The 23,792-nt window shown below is 36.8% G+C and overlaps 1 protein-coding gene and 1 non-coding gene across 3 annotated transcripts; both read left to right on the top strand.

The window, feature by feature from the left end:
- Positions 1–3,815: 3,815 nt before the first annotated feature.
- Positions 3,816–20,306, top strand: kif23 (kinesin family member 23). 2 transcript variants are annotated; one of them, XM_038280439.1, is made up of 23 exons: positions 3,816–3,947; positions 4,177–4,243; positions 4,381–4,509; positions 7,512–7,617; positions 10,025–10,161; positions 10,253–10,365; positions 10,461–10,631; positions 11,152–11,196; positions 12,979–13,091; positions 13,365–13,486; positions 13,591–13,693; positions 13,767–13,846; positions 13,921–14,040; positions 14,113–14,251; positions 15,641–15,802; positions 15,885–16,051; positions 16,132–16,305; positions 16,387–16,596; positions 17,283–17,516; positions 18,621–18,715; positions 19,494–19,572; positions 19,800–19,870; positions 19,957–20,306. In XM_038280439.1, the coding sequence occupies exons 1-23, from the start codon at positions 3,934–3,936 to the stop codon at positions 19,970–19,972; spliced, it is 2,667 nt and encodes an 888-aa protein (XP_038136367.1). In that variant the 5' UTR covers positions 3,816–3,933; the 3' UTR covers positions 19,973–20,306. The 2 variants fall into 2 exon arrangements, with proteins under 2 accessions (XP_038136367.1, XP_038136368.1); XM_038280440.1 differs by lacking the exon at positions 11,152–11,196.
- LOC119780410 lies at positions 13,152–13,249 on the top strand. The gene has a single exon (XR_005280383.1). It is a non-coding gene; the product is annotated as a Z30 small nucleolar RNA (small nucleolar RNA).
- Positions 20,307–23,792: the final 3,486 nt, after the last annotated feature.

The raw sequence follows: 23,792 nt of genomic DNA, 5'->3' as shown, positions 1-23,792 counted from the left end.
CATGCTTGTGTTTTGTAACTACCGTGCTATACATACGGGGCACGACAGGGGGCGCTGTTTTTCAAACTAAACATAGGACGCCATTTTTTTTTTTTTAATTGAACACAAGATATTAATTTACATTTTAAAGTAGAAATCTTCACTCTTCTTTCTTACAAAAAATTAAAAAGAGAAAATAACAGTTATATACAGGAGATCAACTTATACGGAAAAGGATTAGGGCCACTGAAAAAAAAGTTAACTGATTTGTAAATTTTATGAGATTAAAGTCAGAATTCTGAGAAAAAAGTCAGAATTCTGACTTTTTTTCCCAAAGAAAACTGAAATACACTTTAAAAATCAGTTAACTTTTTTTTCCCTGTAGCCCTAATCCTCTTCCATAAATTTAAATAGTGCAAGGCAACAGAAATAAATTAATAAACAGGCAGTAGTATTACAACCAATGGAAACATACAAAACTAAATTTGTATTAAATTAAATTAAAAACACAGACTCGTTCTGCTACAAGAGAGTTTCTTGCGTCATGTTAACTTTAGCAAATATGTGAGTCAAAAAAACAGAAATATTGATATGTCACTACATAGTTTTTATATATGTCCATAATTGTAGGCCAAACAAAACAGTTTGTGTTGACACTTATTAATGAAGGTTTTTTATTTTTCATTTTACATACATGTATATGATAGCTTCCTATACTTGTAACAATATTGAACATTTCAGATAAATCCTTCGAAATGTCATTCTTGTATGTTAATATTTGATAAAACATTGGAAGCCATGATTGGAGTTCAGATAAAACTACAAAAAACTGTAATCTTCCTTCTGTTCACTTGAAAGGGTTTTTTTTTTTCTCCTAAAGGTTATACAAACGCTTTAAAAATACTCACTCAACCGATTGTTTTTATTTAATATAAATTCAATTACCAGAAAATAAAAAACAACTAATAATTAGCCTTGAAATATAAAACATGCTGATACGTTTTCTTAAAATAAACAAGTGCATTCAAAAAGAAACTTAATCTCAGAAAAAAAAACAAAGGAGGGTTGAAAAATCAATATAAACAATTACATCAAGGAAGTTAATATTAATTAAATTAGTAAAGTTCTATTAGCCCCTTTAACATTTTCATAAATATTCCAAAAAAATTTAAAATAAATCCAATGGACTTGGTTTCCAAGACTGAAGACAGTTCACTTTCCATCCAGGAACCTTTTACAATATAAAAAAAAAACTAAATAAAATAAAGAATTTGAATTGTAAAAGCGAAATGTCTTCAAACTTGGAAACCAGTTTGAAGTCCAGTGCATTGTTTTTTAACCTTCTTGGAATGACTATGACCTGGATGACTGGGAATCTCCACCAGCATATTTTCATAAATACAACTGACTTCTTAAGATATTTTTTAGTAAACAAATGAATTAAATCTGATCAGAGAAAAACAAAGCTTAATTCATATGCACAAGACAATCTGAATTGTTACATTTTTTTTTGTAATTACATAAACTTTCATTGTAATTCATATGCAATACCTGGCCTACAAGTCTACAAGATCCCATATTCCAAGAATGAATCAGTATTTAGTCATTACCTACTGTTCTAGATTAGTCTGATGCTTATTTTTTGCATTTCCAAGTATTTTTGTCTATAAAAAATTAGGTATATGAGAAAGGAGTGTTAGGATAAATATCATTGAAGATGTGTGAGTATATTACACCTTGGTATTGGCTGCCTGTTGCGCATCAGAACTAATGTTTGAATCTAATTAGGACAGTTCCTCTGTCTGGATACACAGTTATAATCTTCATTCTGTACCTGGCAAAGATTTGGAAGTGGAATGAGAGCGGTGTCCTTCAGCTAATAACAAAGTGTAATATTTTGATAAAGCTGGAGCCATGGATGCCTAATCATCTGCTAACATGTATGATGTAAAATAAGATTAAGTGGCAGACTGGAGATGTATAAATTGCCTTCTAACTGTTAATCGGGGCCACTTCCTGAGACATGAGCCCAGAGGTCAGCAGCTGCCTTCTGTACATTCTAAGCAATTTCTCTGATCTGAGTAAGATTAAAATTACTATCAGAATCTGTGGTCATGTCTCCTGGTTATTTAATACATATCATTTATGAAGTGTTATTTAAAGAGTTTGTCCCGGGTGATCTTTTTTCAGGGAAAATAACTAGAAAGATATAGTATCAGGGTGCATACACAGAGCCCAATGGCGTAACTATTGATAAGCAGAGACTGCAGTTGCTCAGGGGCCCCCAACCTCTTAGGGGCCCCGTCACTGATACCTGGTAGGCCCCCTTCACAATTATGGACTAGGATGTCTCAATGCATACGTAATTGTGCGAAAAAATCCTTTTACAACTCAACTGAGTTTGTATTGACTGACCGGACCTTATTTATACTTCAAGACATGCCAGATTTCAACATGATGCTGAGCCGTTTAAACACCACACCAATAGCAAACCAGACAGTGGTACTTTTAATAACTATATTAATAACTGTGTATAGTTCATTAGACGGTTGGTAAAAAATACACTCGTATGTTTCAAACGGCAATAAAGATCTTAAAAGAACGATGTATTTCAGTATTATATTTTTACACTGCGACTTGGAATTATGGGTAATCCAGAGATTAGGGGGGAATGGGGTGTTGTATTTCATATGGGGCCCATACAGATAATGTTGCTTACGGGCCTATTTTTGTGTAGTTACGCCATTGACAGATCGTTAACAGAAGAAATTTAAACTTTGTGTTACATTTTTTTCCAAAGTTTTTAAAGGCTTTATCAGACACTGGTAGTTGTAGTTCCTTCAACATTAACATAAAATGCATATTTGTGTTATAATATTAGACGTGGAATAATTTCACAGTTGTTTATCAGTTGCTAGGCCACCCAGATTCATCAGCTGTGCCAAACTGCAACCTGAATTTTCATACAATTTTAAACTGTAGACATTACATATTTTACAATTTTGTTTTTTGTCGTCCGTTGCCAACAAAGATGCATCTTCCATGGAAGTTATAACATTCTTTGCAAATTTGATAAAAAAAATCAATTGAAACACTGAGAACTCTTTATCTAAAACTCCCCATACAACCAAAAGCTGAAGAAACTCACTTTAAAATTTTAAATGCAATTTACCCCTCAAAAGTACTACTAAACTACTAAGAATTTGTTTTAATATTGATGACAATAAATGCTCATTCTGTGAAAGTGATAGACAATAGACTTGTCTTCTATGAATGCAATCAAACCAAAACATTTTGGAATTGCATAGAAACATGGATCAAATCAAAACTTGCACTCCCTGAATCTATTTCTAGAGATATCATAACTTTGGAATATTATTGAAAAACAAAACAATAGAACTCTGTTGTAAACTAATTTTGTGTTTAGCAAAATACTTTATTCATAAATAAAGAGTGTTGAGATCATCCCCAAATTCAAAAGTGTTTTTTTTAATCTGAATTCAAGTTTTATTTGAAATCTCATAAATGTATCGAATCATACGAATACCTGACTGAAATACTGAAGGGTTTGCCCACTGATGTTAATCAAACCTAACATGAATCCTCTTGTTGCCATTTTAATAATTATTTCATTATAATTATCCGCCATTCCTTTAATTTGTTTGCTCTTTATCAATAATGCCTTGTACTTCAATTTTTGAAATCTGCCTCTACTGTGCCTTACACAGATTTGTACTGTTGCTATTCCTTACTTGTTTGTACTTACTTTTTTTAAATAAAGTTAAAAACAAAAAAACACAAAGACGGAACTTCCGGGTGGACCACGTGTCTCTTGTTCTGGAATCTTATTGGCTGCTTTCGGTTCGTTTTGAAACCGCTCCGTCTGATATGATGCGGAGGGAAGATTCAAATTTAGAGCAACGAAGACGGTCGAAGTAAAACACAGTCTGTAAAATGAACCGACAAGTGTAAGTACTGCTTATTTTATACTGCTTGTCTTATTTAGAGGTGATTTATTATGTTACATGTTATTTATAAATATCGAACTGGTAAATTTACGGAGTTATCGGTGCTTCAACAAGTAGCCTAACCGTAGGACAGTTAGCAGAGCAGGCACTGGTTACAAATTACTGTTATAGATCGCTCGAATTCGCTACGCTGGTTCATAATGTAATTGATTTTCTCCTTCATTGTTAGGAAATGTAAAACACCCCGAAGGCCTCCTCCTAGAAAGCCTCCTAACAGCCAAAAGGACCCAGTAGGGGTAAGTTGTTGTTAAAGGGGAATTTCAACATGGCGTTCTACAGAAAGAATGCCTCTGCTCTCCTTATGAGCTCCTTCTGTGAGCTATCAGACTGCATTGAACAATAAACATTAGGATCATGTTTTCGTTTATCTCAGGTGTATCTACGTGTGCGGCCCCTGACTGCGGAAGATGAGGAATGCTGTATTGAGGTGATCAGCAGCACCACCGTCCAGCTGCATGCTCCAGAGGGCTTCAAAGTAAACCGCAATGGAGAATATAAAGAGGTAACCCATCCGGTTAGGATGCATTTACGGAAGAGGATTAGGGCCACTGAAAAAGTTAACTGATTTTTAAATATTATTTCAGTTTAATACGGGAAATAGGTCAGAATTCTGACTTTAATCTCAGAATTCCGGCTTTAATCTCAGAATTCTCACTTTAATTTCAAAATTCCCAAACAACTCACATCTTTGTCATTGAAGCTGAGTGCTCCCACATCTTTTCCTTCATGGTGCCCATCTGCATTAAGATCCAAAATTCTGAGATTAAAGTCAGAATTCTGAGATTAAAGTGAGAATTCTGAGAAAAAAGTCCGAATCAGAATATTATACTGAAATAAAATTTTAAAAGCAGTAAAAAATCTTTTTTTTTTTTTTCAGTGGCCTTAATCCTCTTCCATATGTATCAGGGCTGCAACTGATTATTTTTGCTAACTGATTCATCTCTTGATTATTTTTTTCTAGATTAATAATTAGATAGCCAAATACATTTTGCCAACTTAAACCAGTTAAAATTAAAACTTTTCCACTTGAGGAGTTCTGGATAGGGCATATGGACTGACAAAAAGTTTTTTTAAATCTCAAATGCAAAATCTTTATTTATATAATATATAATATATATTTTCATTTTGGTATAATTGTTGCTCATTGTGGGTTGCTCTTTCAGGTAATCACGTTGTAGTCTCTATACTCCAGTTATTGATGAATCAATTACTAAATTAGTTGATGATTATTTCCAATAATCGATTATTCACAATTAATCCGATTCATTGTTTCAGCCCTCTGAAGCTCCTTTGGGTTACTGCTTGAGCATGCCATACATTTCTGTTTTTTGCTCTGTGGGGGGAAACATTTTTTTTGGATCTAGTCCAGGTTATATTTTAGTTTGCACTGCAAAGCAAGGCACTTTTTAGCCATGTGGTGTAGAAGGTTGTTGGAGCTGTTTCAGAATTGGGAAAATACATCTTGATCTTTTTTTATTGGTCAGATTCTAAGTTATTTTTCATGAATTACTGATTGACTTTAAACTGCTATCCTTCTTTTGCAGAAAAACAGTATAGTCGAAATAATTGTAGGGATGCACTGACCCAATACCTGGATCGGATACCGGCTCCAATATTGATTGATTAGCCAGATTGGATATCTGAATAATGACACTAATGCAGCATACTGATCCAGTATTTTATCAATATCCTACCCAGCAATTCACTTACAACTTTTTAATCACTTCAATTTGATCTTTACAATGCCAGTTATGCAACCATGGAACGCACACATTGAAACTAGTGAGGACCCAACCGTACCCCCTTTTTTTCCAGAGATGCATGTTATCAACAGTAAATATTAGGGATGCACGATATAATCGACCCCCTATCGGCCTGTATCAGCCTTAAAACTGAATATCAGACATCAGCCACCACACCGATATTTAACCCGATATTTGATCAGCTTCTGAGTTTCTAAAGTCTAAAAAAAAAATAAAAATACTACTACTTCTTCCTCAAAAAATTCTTTTTTACAGACTTAAAAACTTCTAAAGACGAGGGAAAAAATATTGATACATTAAAATATCACAACATCTTCATATGCTGATATATTGCCATTTAAAAACACCATATCAATCTCTTTTACTAATGAAATATTGCTATATGTCATCGTTATGCTACGAAATCCCCCGAAAATTCACGAATATTTTTATATGTTGATATATTGATGCGGTATCAATCTATTTTACTAACAAATTCTCACAATAATTTGCAAAATATCAAGAGAGTTTGTGACAGAACGATGAAATTTCACGAGATTCTGAAAGTAAAATAGATCGATACCACGTTTTTAAAAATCAATTTGATATCAGCATATGAAAATATATTTGAGTATATTATTTTTCAAAGTGTCAGAAATGGATAACAAAACTGCTTTTTTCGATGACTACTTATTTTTGTCCAGCTTTAACATCGGTATCGATATCAGTTATCGGCTACATGAGTTTTAAAATATCGGCTTATCGGATATCGGCCAAAATCCCAATATCGTGCATCCCTAGTAAATATTGATATTGGTCATTTTTCAACCATATTAGTATTGGCCTGATGAGTACAACTGGGCCGACATTAACAACCTCTATTTATTTCTATGTAGTTGCCATGTTTTTTGTTTTTTTTTTCCGGTCATGTTGTGTTTGTTTTATTCAACTGACAGCGATTGAAATGCACCTCACCATTGTGGGTTTATAACTGAGGTAGAAAAGTAATGTTGGAAATCTATTTTTCATACTGTCCAAAGAGTAGGGAAAGAAATGCTATTGGTAAATAGTGGTTATTCATTCTTGTTTTGTTTTTTAAATAGTGTCAGGTCAAGCCTGATGTCTTCGCTCACAATGCCAAGTATGTAGTTCATTTAACTGTAGTATTAGATCTGCAGATAAAAAGTCTATATGGCATTTATTTTCAACCAATATTGCGATGTTTTTATATTGGAGTACATCTGGTGTGAACAGAGAACTTTCTTTACTGTGCATATGATAAAAAAAGTTTTTACTTTATATAGTTTTTTGCTGCTCTATTAGGTTTTTATACAGACTAATAACATTCTTTCTTTGTCCTTTCACTCGATAAAGTAGTTCTAACTTGACAGCAATGTACATTACCAGATTGGTGGTTCTCTTGACCTGCTTGATTTTAGGGCGATGTGTGCTTCAGATATTTACACTTCTGTAAACTCAGGTCAGCAAGATCACCAAATTGGTTTAGAATCCCTTCTATAAATGTTCTTTAGACTAATTTATCTGTTTGTTTTTTTCCTCAGTTATTTTATTTTTCTCTACCGTTTAAAAAAGTTTTATTTTAAAGGAGAATCAATCTATAAACTTAAGCTTTTTATGTAAAGTCTACCAAAAATTTGTTTTTTGGTTCATTGAAATTGAATCGCTGTTCGGATGTTTTATTTGATTCAGTATCAGACTTTATATGATATTCTCTTATACTAACATCTGATTTGCTTTTCAGACGCAGTACTCCTTCAAAAAAGTTTTTGGAGTTTCTGTATCACAGCTGGAGCTCTTTGAGCATGTGGCCAAACCTCTTGTTGTGGACCTCCTTCATGGAAAAAATGGTAAGCGCATTGATCAACCCCACAAATAAGGTTTTAATATGCAGTTAGTGCAGGGGTGTGGCACCTTTTGGGCCCTGTACAGTCTCATTACCAGCAAGCCTCTGGGCAATAAACTGGATTTTTACCCTTACAGCCGTTCACTACCATAACCCGTGACAAATTTCCCATGTCAGCAAAATAAACGTAATTCTGGCGTTTTGCCCGTGTGCACTGGTGGCTGGAATTTCCTTCCCATTTAAGACACTGTAGCAGGTGTGTAATCACACGACTCCACCGATCCAGTCAGAAGTGTAAACCAAAAAAATGGCAGATGAGCCAAGTGAAGAAGCCTTTAATACAGCCGTAAACAAAATTACATCAGTTAATCCTATGGAGTCGAGCAAGAGTCGGAGCACGCAGATAAGAGGTCGGGAGCGCGTTGTTAGAGTTGAGTGTGTTTGTGTGAGTTTAAATGATGAACATTGTTGGCACTGCACGCTCAGTTCGGTGGCATCTTAATTACACCATAGATGTTGAGCAAAACAAAATGAAATGCAAAGTTTGTCTGAAACTGTCAGGATACCCAAAGTAACACATCCAGCCTCCAACATGGTCCTGAAGGTACACTGCTCTGCATGTTTTGGATGTTTCTGAGATTCAGCACACCTGATTCAGATGATTGCAGTTCAGCAAAGCCTGATAATCTACTATTAATTGATAACAGGTGTGTGAAAGCTGGGAAACATTAAAACATGCAGGGCAGTGTGCCTTGAGGGCCAGGGTTGAAAAACACTGATCTACTGCACAACCATGCTGTTGAGTTCAAAGATGTGCAAAAGGCTCCATCACCTTTGCACAAAAATGTTTGCAAGAGAGGTAACATTTTTCTCTTATTAAATGAAACATTGTTGAATGTTTAAACCTGAATGGGTATAAGACCTTAATATTTAATTAAAAGTAATATGTAATGTGATTTAATTAATAAATGGATTATAAATAGATCAGTTGCATTTCCTGCACATGCCTTTATTACTGATAGAGGAGCTGGAGCATTTATCATTATCAAGGTAAAACTGCGCAATTTATCCTGATGTGGATTTGAGGTCATATCGCCCAGCCCTACATAGGGCGCTAAGCTAAAATAATATCCTATTATATTAATGAATGGTTCTAACCAGTTGAACTGATTCCTTTGGCCTTCTTGTGCTCAAATATCTGGTATCCATCCCTAGATGCATCCTAGTTAATGATAGTACCTGCTGCTGCTCGTTTCAATTGAAACTGCTAGAAGACGTCCACATGTTTCCTCTATGAGTTCAACTTGTCTCACATCGTCAGACTCTTTCTTGACTTCAGCACCTGATGCAGATCTCACTACATCTACAAGATTAAAGAAATATTAGCCCCATAACTTACAAATAACTCTACCCTTTAGAGCAAGCTGACTTTTTTTTTTATGTCTAGAGCCATTTTGTTACAAGATGAAATGCTAAAAATAATGAAAGATAAGACCAAATATTTCCTCATTAGGTTGACAGATTGTCTTTGAAATGGGTGCTATGGGCAGAGATTTAAGGGTGTTAACAAGTCATTACCAGTCAGGGGGCACTTGCTCCTTTAATACCTAAACAACGATCTCACCTTGTTTTTGCTCATCTTAATGACTGGCCACTACTGCACCAGCCGCTGCGGCTGATCCAACACCACTGTTGGTTCCTGAAATTGGTTCATGTTAACAACTAAGGTTAGCTGACCTATAAATGTCTTGCTGCTGTAAGCAGCAAGCAGCGTGATTAGCAACTAGCTAAGCTAATAGCTACTTCAGGGGCGCATAGGACAGCATCTCTTCTAGAGTGAACTTTAATTGGACTTTGCATAACAGGCGAGTGTGGTTCACCTTTGGAAAAGAAAGCTGTGTATAGCAGCCTCTCTTTCTTCTTTTGATGCCCCGAATGATGCTTCTTTATTTTTTTTTTTTAAAGAAAGCATGATGTTTAGCCCCCAGGTCATTCAACCGTAGCTCACCCACATTACATTTGCCAACCGTTTTTGTCAAATGGACTAAACCAAGCTCTAACGACACCATTTGAACTTCTTTCAGAAGTTTTATGTTGTGAAGCAGGTTACCAGTGGACAATCACTATACTGTCTAGACACAGGTTAAAACAGATGTCGAATTTACGCCCATGTCTGACTAAAGCTGTGAACAGATGTTTTCAGATGTGCTTTATAGTACAAGTTGTACACGAATACATAAATATTAGTAAGGGCTGTAGAGTTTTCACACTATGACATGGCATAGCGGTTTGTTTTTGTTGTGCTTTCATGGTTGTCCAGCTGTTCCTGTCTTATAATGCGACCATTTATTTTCTGGTCTTCCTCCTTTTTAAGTTCAGCATATACTGATGGCATTCTTGGTTCATTGCAGGTCTGCTCTTCACATACGGTGTCACAGGAAGTGGAAAAACTTTCACCATGACTGGCTCTCCAGGTCTGGGAGGATTGCTGCCACGCTCCCTTGACATGATTTTTAACAGCATCGGCCCCTTTCAGGCCAAAAGATATGTAAGAGAGCGTTAGGCAATGAATATATTTTCAGATTCCATATCATTTACAACTATATTTACTAGGTTGTTTTGTTCTTTATTTTGTTCAGGTTTTTAAGACGGATGATAAAAATGGTATGGAAATTCAATGTGAAGTTGATGCCTTGTTGGAGCGTCAGAAACGGGACAGCAATTTCACCGTCCCTAAAACTCCTTCCTCCAGGTAAAGGATGTGTGGCTAGAAACCAAGACAAAAAAATGCTTGACATCTGGAAAATACATATGGCTAAATATCGCTGTGGTGTGTGTGTAATTTAGACAAAAGGTCGACCCTGAAATTGGAGACATGCTCAGACCAGAAGAGGCTTGTAAAGCAGACAATGTGGATGAAGACAGCAGCTACAGCATCTTTGTCTCCTATATTGAAATCTACAACAACTACATCTATGACCTCTTGGAAGAAACGCAGGAAGATGCAATCAAGCCAAAGTGAGTTTCAAGATTAAACCATGTGTACATAAGTGTAAATAGTTTGTTTGGGTAGTATCATGTTTGACCTGTAGGGAATCTTAAAGGTATAGTGGAGGATGTTCTTTTTCCCGTTGGATCATCAAAATAATTGGTCCTCCTAATTGTCAATCATTCTGGTGATATGTTTACGTAAGGCAGCCCGTGTCCCGATTTTGACTTACCGGTGGTGAATCTGACATAGTGGAAAAATTGCACATCTTTTTTTGGAAAGTAAGCGTGTAAGAGCGATGCAAACAGCAACTTTTAAAGAGAGCATGCACGAGGAGAAATTGGCTTGTGCACAGTCTCACACCATGCATTTAATAGGGATTCCCTCTCTGGAGCATGTACAGAGTTGTGGATGTGCATTTTTTTTTAAGTGTAGAGGTAGGGTCTTTTAAAAAATGTGCGAAAATCCTCCACTATACCTTTTAATTAAAGTTTCAGTTTCCTGCCAGAGTAGCTTGAGGACAAAACTGTTGTGTTTTCTTTCTGCTAGGTGGAATGGTGGAGGCACACCTGTGCGTCAGAACACAGATTTCATGTATGTGGCTAGTGAATACTCATCCATTAGTCATCAGAGTAGCTGCCTGATTTAGCTGAGCTCTCCTGTTGCTTAAATATGTGAAATATAATTTAGAAAGGGCCTCCTTATTAGTTATGGTGACACTTTTGGAAGTTTAGCATAAAGTGCAATTTAAATGCAGCTAGATATTGATATTTCCTAAACAAAAACAACATAAAAGATACAAACTGATTTTCAATATTCTGAGCCTACAAGACTTCAATGTTGAGCAGTGTTTGACTATGAGGGGGGAAAAATATTATAGGTTTTGGCCAATACTTACATGATTAGTTAATGATTGCTAATTATCAGCAGTACTGGGAGAAAAGTAACATTCTTTAAACATAAAATTTCCCTGAAACATTTTTGTCAATTCATCTCTTACAATAGCCTCTTTACTAGATGTTGGGATATAAAAATTCTATATCAGTTAGAGAGTATCCCCATAGTATACGGTGAAAAACAAAAATTCAAACAAATACATTGAAAATGCATGTAGAATTATTAAAAAAAAAAGTAAATGTGTCACCACTAATAATAAATATTATTACCAGTTAAGTTTGATAACATATCAGTGTACTTATTAAAAATATCTTTATAGAAACTACACAGAAACTACAAAAAAAAGCTTACATATGTGGACGCACTGTATATACTGTATACCGTATATCCCATGCACCTTTTCTCCCTTTGGCACCTTCTTCTCTTTTTTAATATTGGAGCAGATTTAACGAGTAAATTTCTCCACTGTGAGATCTATTAAGTCAATCAATATGTGTTTAGTCTAGTCAGACGCATAAGTCCAGAATTATTACAAAATAAGAGTAAATTTGTAAAAGAGGGAAATGTTACCCTATTTCTAAAGATGGGATGATTTTGACAATATGTATTATTTAGTGCAAAGCTGTTAATGTAATTTTAACTTATTTTGAGAAATGAAAGTTCTCCCCTAAAATCGGGGTTTTGAAGCTCTCTTCTCTCTGTCCAAATCTGGATAGTTATGAAATAATACATTTGTGGAATTAAACTTTTGTTAGTCTAGATTTAAAAATATTTTATTTCTTATTTATATTGTAGAAGGTTGAGTGAGGTAGGTTTTTCAATTGGTTCTTATGTAAATCAAAAGCTTTAACTTGTCAAACTATAAATTAGATAACATTTTCAATTTAACAAAATATAATAAAAAAAAATAGAATTTTAGAATGCTTTGGGTTAAAAAAAAAAACAAACTAATCTAACACTTGTACCAGTTTTTTGTATTTGGAGCAAAACTGACGGTATTATACCAGATAAATAAAGCAACACATAAAACAATGGAATATCATTGGCTTGTTTCATATAAATAATAAATCCTAAATGGGTATTTTTTTTAAAAGAATTTCAAGAATGTGATTAATAAAACAGAACTTTTAGCAATTAGAGTTCAGACAAGTATGAGATTTTAAACAAGAGCACATGTAGAAATCCTGATCATTACAGTGTAAGGACTCTAAATAGTTTTTATTTTTATTGATCTTAGAAGTCCTTATATGACCCATTTTCTGTCTCTAATCTTTGCTTCGTGTCCCAACGCTCTATGGACTTGTTTGTTTTTTGGTTTGTTTTTGCTGCTGTTGTTTGTCGCTCAATCATTAATTGTGTTTGATGCTTTCTCCCACCTGCATGTCATTCTTCTTTTGCTTGAAAAACATTGATCCACTTAAATATATATATAAAAAAAAAACAATCTTTAACAATTGTTTTTTTTTTTTTTTGGTGTAGACCGCCTCAATCTAAAATCCTTAGAGAGGATCAGAATCACAACATGTACGTAGCCGGTTGCATGGAGGTTGAAGTCAAATCTGCCGAAGAAGCGTTTCAAGTGTTCTGGAGAGGTGAGTGCTTTTGTGGAGATCCATAAACAAGGGAAGCGACTGTGCTTTGAAAAACAGACTCTGCAGTGATGATATGTAGATGTGACTGACCTGGAATTGCTGGTCTCTGGATCGGCTCTGTCTAGGAAATGACATTTGTTAATCTTCTCTCTGAGCAGGTTTAAGATAACTTTTGTGTATTAGGAAAAAAAATAGTTGGGATGAATTTAAGCTGGAAACAAAACTGGTTTTCAATTTTTTATTTTTTTAAATTATACATTTTGTTTTTTGCAGGTCAGAAGAAGAGAAAAGTTGCAAACACTCGGCTGAACAGAGAGTCAAGCCGTTCTCACAGTGTGTTTATTATCAAACTGGCTCAGGCTCCTCTGGATGCAGATGGTGACAACATTCTCCAGGTGAGCTGCAACCAAACATCTTTTCCCAGAGTTGAGTCCATATTTAAAAATTCACCGCTTGAAAACCACACAAAAAATTTAGACTTTTCGCTTTGAATTGTCAGGATAAAAACCAGGTGAGTGTCAGTCAGCTGTGTCTGGTGGACTTGGCAGGAAGTGAACGCACTGCTAGGACTGGAGCTGAGGGCACACGGATACGCGAAGCAGGTTTGTTAAATGCAAACATTAGATTTTATTACCCTGATATTTTTTGTGCCATCTAACATGATTACCCACACAGGAAATATAAATCAGTCTCTCCTGAATCTTCGAACGTGCATGGAAATACTCCGAGAGAACCAAATGTATGGCACTAACAAGGTAAGTCTTTCCAGAATAAACGTAAACATAATTTAAATTCTATCCAGGCAGCTAATATTGGATTTCTGTTATAGATGGTGCCTTACAGAGACTCCAAAGTCACCCACCTGTTTAAAAACTACTTTGATGGAGAAGGAAAAGTCAGGATGGTTGTATGTGTCAACCCCAAGGCGGACGATTATGAAGAAACTATGGCAAGCACAGATTCCCCACATCCTGAATAAGTTAATGGTTGCCTTTTCCAAGCTAACTTCCTGTCTCTGCAGCTGGTGATGCGGTTTGCAGAGATGACCCAGGAGGTGGAGGTGGCTCGTCCATTGGACCGGCCCATCTGTGGATTCACCCCTGGACGCCGCCATCGAAACCAGGCTTTTAAAGAGGAGCGTGGTGCTCTGATAGACAACGGTAAGAAAACATCAGCCTAATGGATCAAAAGCACGGCTGAGATACAGAAGTAGGGCTGGGTATTTTCGCCAAAGTCATGAATCGATTTGATTTGATTAATACAGTTCTAAATCGATTAATTTCGATCTGTTTTTACAATAATGGAAGTGGTTCAACTGTGTTTCAAAAGACTCATGTATTTTATTTGTTTCCTGTCACATTAAACACAAAGTGCAAACTTGCAAATCAGACAGTTTAAGCTTGAGATGTGAACAAAACTGTCTCATAAGTGCAAACTTGTTTGTGAAAAAGTGAAGCCTCACTCGAGCAAGCAGACGTGACACAGCAGACATGCATGAGCTGCATAATCTTTACTACACAAACCATATGTGCAGCGTTGTCTGTAACAACTACAGGGTCATTGCTGGTCAGCCCCCATTTCTTAATGTCTTCAGTCAACCTGTTGGCTATATTTGCAGCTGTCTGGCTTGAAATAATCTTGAGTGCATCTTTCCTGCTCATTTGAATGTGAACGTCACACGCGTTACTATAAAACTAATCGATCTCATTCCCTAGACATCGATTCTGCAAAAATGTAAAGGAATCGAATAAATCTAATTTTATTTTTTTTTTTAACCCAGCCCTATACAGAAGTATATTTAATTGTATGTGTTTTGCACTATTAATTTGTCCCTTGTCAAAACAAAGAGAAATGTTTAGATAAAACCAGTTAGATCATACATATCTTAAAGAGTTATTGATTTCTAATGGACCTTTAGTTTGGAACTAGCCTATTTTTCATGTATTCCGTTTTTCATGTTTATATTTTAACATTTTTTTTATTATTGATTGATCAACAAATTAAAAAAGAAAAAAGAAATGAAAGGAGCCTGACTAGTCATTTGAGGTTCATTAGGTGCCCAACATTAGGTGTTGGGCTCGCTTTTAGTGAAAAAAAAAAAAAAAAATCAAAAACAATTTTGGGGCAGTTTCATTCTCTCAGCTTGGACCTGACTTATTTCCTGTTCCAACATTTTTATGCACTTTCACTAGCCTGCACAGAGTTCAGACACAAACTTGATGGAACATCAGTAGAATGAATTAGAGCAGAACCTTCTAGTCCAACATCAGTGTTTGATCTCTTCTAGATGAATGATAGAAAATCCTATAAACCTCATTGAAAGTCTCCCCAGTAGTTCAAGCTGGTGTGTTTGCAAAGGGTGGGCTGAGAGGGCATTAAACGGGGGGTCAAGACAGTAGTTTACAAAATAACAGGAATGAAAACGTTAGAGCTTCCAGTTTAACATAAAGTTGATCTTTGATTTAAAAAAAAAAAAAAGAAAAGAGATAACTTCAGTTTAATAGAGTAAAAGACCGTTTTATGGTGTTTAATTTGTTTTGTCTCTTTAGATGGGACCTCTGTTGTAAATGGTATGCTGCTGAGCCTACCTCCACTGCCCTCCTGTGAACTGACTGACCCGAACGATGAGATCACCCTGCCTCGGCTGATTGAAGCCCTGCAGAACAGACAGAGGATCCGGCAGATGATAACTGATGAATACAACAGAGAAGGTGTCTGCTCTTAGCTTCTCTCTCACAGGTCCAACCGTTTCTCGTTTTGGCTCACCTTCCACCTCATTCTCTCTCATTATAGCCAACATGATGAAGTCTATGCTTCAACAGCTGGACTCCAGCCTTGCTTCTAAAGAGAATTTGATCCATGAGCAGAATTGCAGACTGGCAGAGAAAGAGAAAGTGATCCAGAGCAACAAGAATGAGATTGACCGTTTAGAGAAGAAGAACAAAACGCAAGAACACAAGGTTCTTCTCTAACTTATTTAACACTGCCAGGTTTCAGATGTTCTTTGGTTTTCTAAATGTCTCTCTCGACTCTGTTTCAGATCGATATCTTGCAGAAAACAACTAAAGTCTATGAAGATGACAAGCGTTCCCTGCAGCAGGAGCTGGAAACCAGGGGGCATAGGCTGCAGAGAGAGCTTTCTGAGAAGAGACGCATGGAGCAGCGCCTGCAGGGCATGGTCTCAGACACACAGCATAAGTGGGAGAAAGAATGTGTAAGTTGGAACAAACTATTGGACTTAAAGATGATGTCATCTGGGATAAATATGGCGCTTTAACATTATTGCATTGTGCAGGAAAGACGCGTGAACGCCATGCAGCTTGAGATGCAGAACAAGCTGTGGGTAAAAGATGAAAAACTGAAACAACTCAAGGCCATAGTAACAGAGAGCAAGACTCCTGGTCGCCCTGATCCGCCACCGCGTCAGACTCAGACCAAGCCTCAGCGGCCATCCAGGGAGGAGCGGCCCCCAGCAAAGAGATCAGCATCACCATCGCCTCTTCCTGTATGTTTTCTTCCTACCACTTGGCTTCCTGTCTGTGTTTAATGTAAATTTGTTTTCAGTCCTTTAGAGTATCCCTGACTTCTCTCCTCTTTGTGACTGGTTCTGGGTCTGAGAATGTGGAGGTGTCCATAACCAATGTTTTCCTTTGTTCTTCTGATTGTATGTCTAATTCTGCATTCCCACTTTGCTTCTCAGAGCCCTGTGGAGTCTCCACAGGTCAGTCCAGTGTCAGGGTCACCTCCAGCCGCTAGAGTTGAGGAAGTTGAGATGAGCCCCAGCCCTCCATCCTCCCCTCCTGACAGGAGTTGTTCCTTATCAGTTCCCAATTCTGTCTCCTCGTTGGAGCAGCAGGCAGCTCAGCCAAACAGACAGGTTTTACAGTCCCCTCTTACCCCCAAAAGAACCCAGGGACCTCCTGGCTCTTCAGCACAGCGACTTAAGAGGAGAGGAGAGTGCTTTAGTAGACAGCAGGGAGACTGTATCCCCTTCCCCGTTCTGCTAGAAGAGAGAAGCAACAGGGTCAGTGATTAAACTGCAGCAGCATCAGGTTGAAGAATGAAACATAACTCTTTATGCTTTTTTGTTATGAAACTTCCTGGTTTTCAGGCTTTAGAATGTCTGTCTATTTAGCAGGATTATTGTTTTGTTTGTTCTTCTTTGAATCGTTTTGCTTGCTGTCCGATCAGACGACAACACCGGTGCGGCCCCTCCACCGTCGTTCCCGCTCTGCTGGCGGAGAGAAATGGGTGGACCACAAGCCGTCATCTAGCCTAGACCTGGGGACAGTCCTGCAGCCCGTCATCCCCAACGCCATCCAGGTGTCCACGCCCAACGAGAAGGCGCTGTCTAAGTGTGACAGATACGTTTTAACACACCAGGAGGTGGCCTCTGATGGAGAGATACAGACCAAACTTATAAAGGTAAGATAAATATCAACTCTGTTTGAGAGATACCTTTGCTTTCAGCTTCATATTCAGAGAGGCTTGAGTTGAATTTTAGAGTGAAATAAAGGAATTCTGTAAAAGAATGAGGAAATGTAGAAATATGTAAGGAAAATAAATGTTGAAAATTAGTGTTAATCTAATCATTTCTGTTTATATTATGCTGACAAACGTTTCAGTCAGTATTCCTGTAGGACTGGTAGTGTTGTAATAAAAATATAAATAGATTTTGGAGATATAAGTATTAACAAATGTGAAGAAAAAAATTATGCCGCCTTCATTTTACTGCATTTTATTTTTCTTCTATTCTTTACTATGTCCTATATTCCCACATTTGGTTAATGGTTACATGCACTAACCTCGGCTGCAGATCCCCCGACAATTTTAATCTAAAAAAAATGTGGCCAGTTTCTGGAGTTCCATGAAAGAACTTGAAAATGGTTGTTTTCATGGAAAAAAATATTTGATCATAGGGATGTCATTTTTAAATGTCTGACAATATTGTCCCAAAAGTTCTGCTTTTTATTTCTTTATTTTTTTCCCTTCCGTTATCTTATGCAGGCCAGTTAGTTATGCATCAGCCTGAACACTAAATTCGGCCAATCATATATCAACGGCCATCTGTCAATCAAATTCTTTCGGCCATAGCCTCTTGATTCATGTCGTAGCTAATATACGCAACGGTTGAAATAAGAATCATGTACTTTACCATGGAGTTCCGTCCCAGTGTTCACAACCAAACTTGCTTGCGAACCTTTCGCGGCAAAAGCCCCGACCCCTTGATGAACTTTATTCACTTGTGTAAAGTTGGGCAAAAGCAACGGTTGGAACAGCCCCTTCCCAACGACTTTAATTGGAAGCAGAAAACTTATTTTGTAATCAACAAATCTTAAGAATTCATAATTGCTGGAGAATATTTAAGTTTTCCTTTATTATTTGGACCATTGCTGACAACAAATGACAATCACCTTCAATTGTTTTCAACTTTGGATGTCTTTTTTTTTCATGTGTAATAATCACCTTTAGATTTTATGTTGCTGCTAATGAAAGCTATTTATAACTTGATTTCTTCTGGTGTTTCAGGGGGAAGTGATTAAAACCAGAGGAGGAGGCCAAGCTGTTCAGTTCACAGACATTGAGACACTTAAACAGGAGCTTACCACCACTACAGTCCCGAGGTAATGAACACTTTAAAAATCCTACTTTAGCATCATTCAAAGTCCATGATGCATATATTTGAGATGCCGCTTGTCTTCAGTCTCGGGATTTCAAAGCGGTACTCGTTATTTTTCACAGACGGGTGTATTAGGAGTTACTGTGCAGTCTGGAAAAGTATGAATTTGCTCTTGATTATTTTTAAACATCCTTATTGGAAGGGAAAGGAAACTGCATGGGAAAAATGTTTGAGTTTGTGGATTTCAGCCTAAAAGATGCTATCTGACATGCATATTTTGATTGGAGAAGTAACTTGCATCGTTGTATCATATATTTATATCTGATTTTAAAATAATGAAAACTGAAATTTAATTTGAACAGTAAAACTTCTTTCTGAATAAAGAAATGTTTATTTTTAGAAGGAACAATTTTGCTCCTTTTTGACATGTTTTTTTTTTGTAAATTTAGTTATTTCTCCCAAACATCATAAAGTTATCGAGCATTTACAAACCAACCTTTTATTGAAGGCTTAGTGTCCTGATTTGACTAATCTAAGATTATAGATTTTGAAGTGAATCAGCTCACTTTATCACATACATCACCAAATTTTCATGATTCAACCTAAATTGGTTGATCTACATTTTCTGTGGAGAGACGAAATTTATTTATTTATTTTTAAATACCATTTGAATGTTTCTAAATGAAGCATGGTGTTTTTTTTTCTGTCACGATAAAAGCTGTTTTGGTGGAAATACTAACAGAGCAAATGTTTTTTTTTTGTTGTTTTTTTTCCCTCTGAAGTCGAAAAAGGAAATCTTCAGAAGGCGCCTCAGCAAGCGGAGATCAAACAGATGGTGCTTGGACTGATGTGGAAACACGGGTAAATAAAGACTCTTAAATATGTCTTAGTTAATGAATTTATGTCAACTACTCTCTTTAGTGAGAACTTCTTTAACAGTGTTCAGATGCAGCTTAGGGGAAAAGATGAAGCATAATTTGAGGCTGGACTTTATCCAGAGTGTTTTATCATTACGGAAAAAATTCTTCTCTGTAAGAAATTTAAATGAAAGAATTGTTAAATTCCTGTTTCTTTTCTTTCTTTTCCAGTGCTCTGTTGCTTTGGAGATGAAGGCAGGATCAAACATGGGCCCTGGATATGAGCATCATGGGATCACAAAGTAAGCTGCCAGCATCCAAGATAAGGAAACGGATGGTTTTTGTTCACAGTGCTGGACATTTTCTAATTCACTCTTTTCTGTTGCAGGCGGAGAAGACCCTAAAAGCTGCTGGTGGCTTCAACAGTTACAGTTACTCCCCTCTCCTGGCTGCTGTGCAATATTCTAAACTTGTGTTTTATTAATGGCTCTTGTCCTCATATTTATGCTTTTTTTCCATGCTTTTTATACATGAAAAGGATTAATAGACATAGGTCACCAAAGTGTTTGTAAAAGATGCTTTATTTTGGTCAGTTATGGTAAAGGTTGACTCTGTCCAAAGTGATATTCGTTTACTTCCCACTATTTGTATGAATATTTACTTGTATTAAGCTTCCAGTAGAGGTTTAATGACATTGAGTCACTGTTGATCTACTTGGGAATAAAAATTCCTTTTGAAGCATGTGTGATGTCTGACATTTATACAAAATGGTAAAATGTGGGTAATAAATTAGAATTGCAGTGGAAAGTTCATGTATGTAGTTTTTTAAAACTAGAATTTAACAGGAGATCCAAAAAAAAAGAAAGTGGACTGCAGTTTAAGCCATAACTTTAAGATCATCCTTGAAACAGGAGTCCCTGTGTCATTCACAATGCATCGGAAGAATCTCGTGGGCAAAAAAAACAAACCCTGGGTTTGCTCAATGGATACTTTACATCTGGACAACAGTGTCCAATATCAGGCCTAAAGGGCTGAATGTCTGATACATTTTAGATCTTTGCCCTTTTCTGCAAACAAATTATGGACCATTTTCAGGCTCCCCCATATCTTTAGATACTTTCCTGGTACACCACATCAACTGGTGTACCAGGAGAGTATCTAAAACTGAGATGGAGTGGGAAACACATTTTATTTGAACAAGGTCTCATAATCAACAGCTAAAAGAAGTTTTAAAGCAATCCTGCTGACAAGCTTTATTAAAATGCTTATTTTCCCCACTTCCAAATAAAGGGGCAAAGAGCTAGTTCAGTGAGCATGGTGTTCCTTTGCTTGACTGGCCACCAATCTATTGAGCAATTTGAAGAAGATGAGAGACACGACACAATGAACTGCATGCCGCTATTGAGGCATTCTGGGGTTTCTGTCCATGTAAACAGAATAGCAGGCTCATTGCCTCGATGCCATGCTGCAACCGTGAGTAATGCAACGGAAGCCCAAATAAAGTATTGATTAGATGTAGTATACAGTTTCTAGACATGTTTTTTACTTGACCAGCAATCTGTTGAGAATCCTGTTTAAATTTGAATAATTTAATCCTCAAAAGTAGCAGAAAAATGCTTGTAAGATACAACTCTATTAAAGTAATCTATATGATTGTTTTACTTCTGTTTAAATTTAATTACTGAATTTTTTATGTAGGTTTTCAAATTTACAGAGATACGCATGCAAAATTCAGGATATTAAACATTGAATATATCCGCTACCACTAGATAGCGCCACAGGACAGCATGGAGGCATTGTAATCCATCATATGTTCATATAATAAATCTGGGAAGAATACAAAATTCAACATGAGTGATATGTTCTTTTTAAATCTTTAAAAAAGTCATTTATCAGTTGGATTTTACTGACTATTTAAAATGCTGCTGACAGTGGAGCAGCATTTTCTTTTTTATTTGCACTATAATGAATAGTTGCTTAGTATCTCATTGACAAAATGTGAACAGCATACAGTAAGTTGTTAGCTTCTTGCATTAATCTGTAGAAAATAAAATAGTTATATGTTTGAGAATCTTTAATTCATTAGGTGATGCACTCATTCTTTTGATATTGGATATTTTCATTCTTATAAAATATCTCAAGAAATAAAGCAAGGAATTTCTGCAGTTTGCAGAGGAAAAATATTTTCTATAAAGAAAATGAGAGCATTACCTCTCCAGCATTCAGTTTAGCCATGCTTTATCAGCTGAGCCATCACAGGTGTTTTGCTCAGCTTGTGCCAATGGGTAGACTCACCCAGGCTTTGAGTAGATGGTTGAAAACTCATCAACTACCAGTCTGGCTGAGTTTCAATTGGAAAGCACTGGAGAGTGACTAACATGGAGGCTCTCGGAGAGGGTCAAGAGCCCAGAGCAACCAGTGGCCATTAAATTCACCTCTATGAGATATTGAGTGCTTTGCTCTTTGACCAGGCTCTGTTTGATGTGGTGCACCACGTTATACAAAGCTCCTCACCACAGGGCCCTCCACAGCAGAGTGGTGTGAGCTTTATAAAGATGCTGTTATGAAACTCCTGATGAGCCTCTGATCAGCGCTTACAAAAGAGACACTTGATGGGAACTGCATTAAAAGGCTTGAAACATAAAAAAAAAAACATCTTAAAGAACACTACTCATCCTCTCGTACGCTCAGAATACAGGTGCTGGTCATAAAATTAGAATATCATGAAAAAGTAGATTGATTTCAGTAATTCCATTTAAAAAGTGAAACTTGTATATTATATTCATACATTACATACAAACTCATATATTTCAGATGTTTATTTTGTTTAATTTTGATGATTACAAATGACAACAAATGAAAATCTCAAATTCATCATATCAGAAAATTAGAATATTGTGAAAAGGTTCAAAATTGATGGCCCCTGGTGCCACACTCTAATCAGCGAATTAACTCAAACCACCTGCAAAAGCCTTTAAATGGTCTTTCAGTCTAGTTCTATAGGCTACACAATCATGGGGAAGACTGCTGACTTGACAGTTGTCCAAAAGACGACCATCGACACCTTGCACAAGGAGGGCAAGACACAAAAGGTCATCGCTAAAGAGGCTGGCTGTTCACAGAGCTCAGTGTCCAAGCACATTAATAGAGAGGCGAAGGGAAGGAAAAGATGTGGTCGAAAAAAGTGTACAAGCAAGAGAGATAACCGCACCCTGGAGAGGATTGTGAAACAAAACCCATTCAAAAATGTGGGGGAGATTCACAAAGAGTGGACTGCAGCTGGAGTGAGTGCTTCAAGAACCACCACACACAGACGTATGAAAGACATGGGTTTCTGCTGTCGCATTCCTTGTGTCAAGCCACTCTTGAACCACAGACAGCGTCAGAAGCGTCTTGCCTGGGCTAAAGAGAAACAGGACTGGACTGCTGGTGAGTGGTCCAAAGTCATGTTCTCTGATGAAAGTAAATTTTGCATTTCCTTTGGAAATCAAGGTCCCAGAGTCTGGAGGAAAAGAAGAGAGGCACTTCATCCACGTTGCTTGAAGTCCAGTGTAAAGTTTCCACAGTCAGTGATGGTTTGGGGTGCCATGTCATCTGCTGGTGTTGGTCCATTGTGTTTTCTGAGGTCCAGGGTCAACGCAGCCACATACCAGGAAGTTTTAGAGCACTTCATGCTTCCTGCAGCTGACCAACTTTTTGGAGATGCAGATATCATTTTCCAACAGGACTTGGCACCTGCACACAGTGCCAAAGCTACCAGTACCTGGTTGAAGGACCATGGTATCCCTGTTCTTAATTGGCCAGCAAACTCTCCTGACCTTAACCCCATAGAAAATCTATGGGGTATTGTGAAGAAGAAGATGCAATACACCAGACCCAACAATTCAGAAGAGCTAAAAGCCACTATTAGAGCAACCTGGGCTATCATAACACCTGAGCAGTGCCACAGACTGATCGACTCCATGCCACGCCGCATTGCTGCAGTAATACAGGCCAAAGGAGGCCCAACTAAATACTGAGTGCTGTACATGCTCATACTTTTCATGTTCATACTTTTCAGTTGGCCAACATTTCTATAAATCCTTTGTTTTTATTGGTCTTCAGTAATATTCTAATTTTCTGATATGATGAATTTGAGATTTTCATTTGTTGTCATTTGTAATCATCAAAATTAAACAAAATAAACATCTGAAATATATGAGTTTGTATGTAATGTATGAATAT

This window comes from Cyprinodon tularosa, unplaced genomic scaffold (genome assembly GCF_016077235.1).
Source record: "Cyprinodon tularosa strain WSP-4 unplaced genomic scaffold, ASM1607723v1 ctg16, whole genome shotgun sequence".
NCBI lineage: Eukaryota > Metazoa > Chordata > Actinopteri > Cyprinodontiformes > Cyprinodontidae > Cyprinodon > Cyprinodon tularosa.
The sequence above is the reverse complement of the archived record's forward strand: the minus strand, read 5'-3'. Positions and strand labels throughout refer to the sequence as shown.

Bases quoted from the DNA above. Each gene is read 5' to 3' on its own strand.
- kif23 (XM_038280439.1), top strand. The intron at 13,092-13,364 runs GTGAGTGCTTTT...TGTTTTTTGCAG, and splicing joins GTTTCAAGTGTTCTGGAGAG to GTCAGAAGAAGAGAAAAGTT. The intron at 16,597-17,282 runs GTATGTTTTCTT...CTGTCCGATCAG, and splicing joins CATCACCATCGCCTCTTCCT to ACGACAACACCGGTGCGGCC.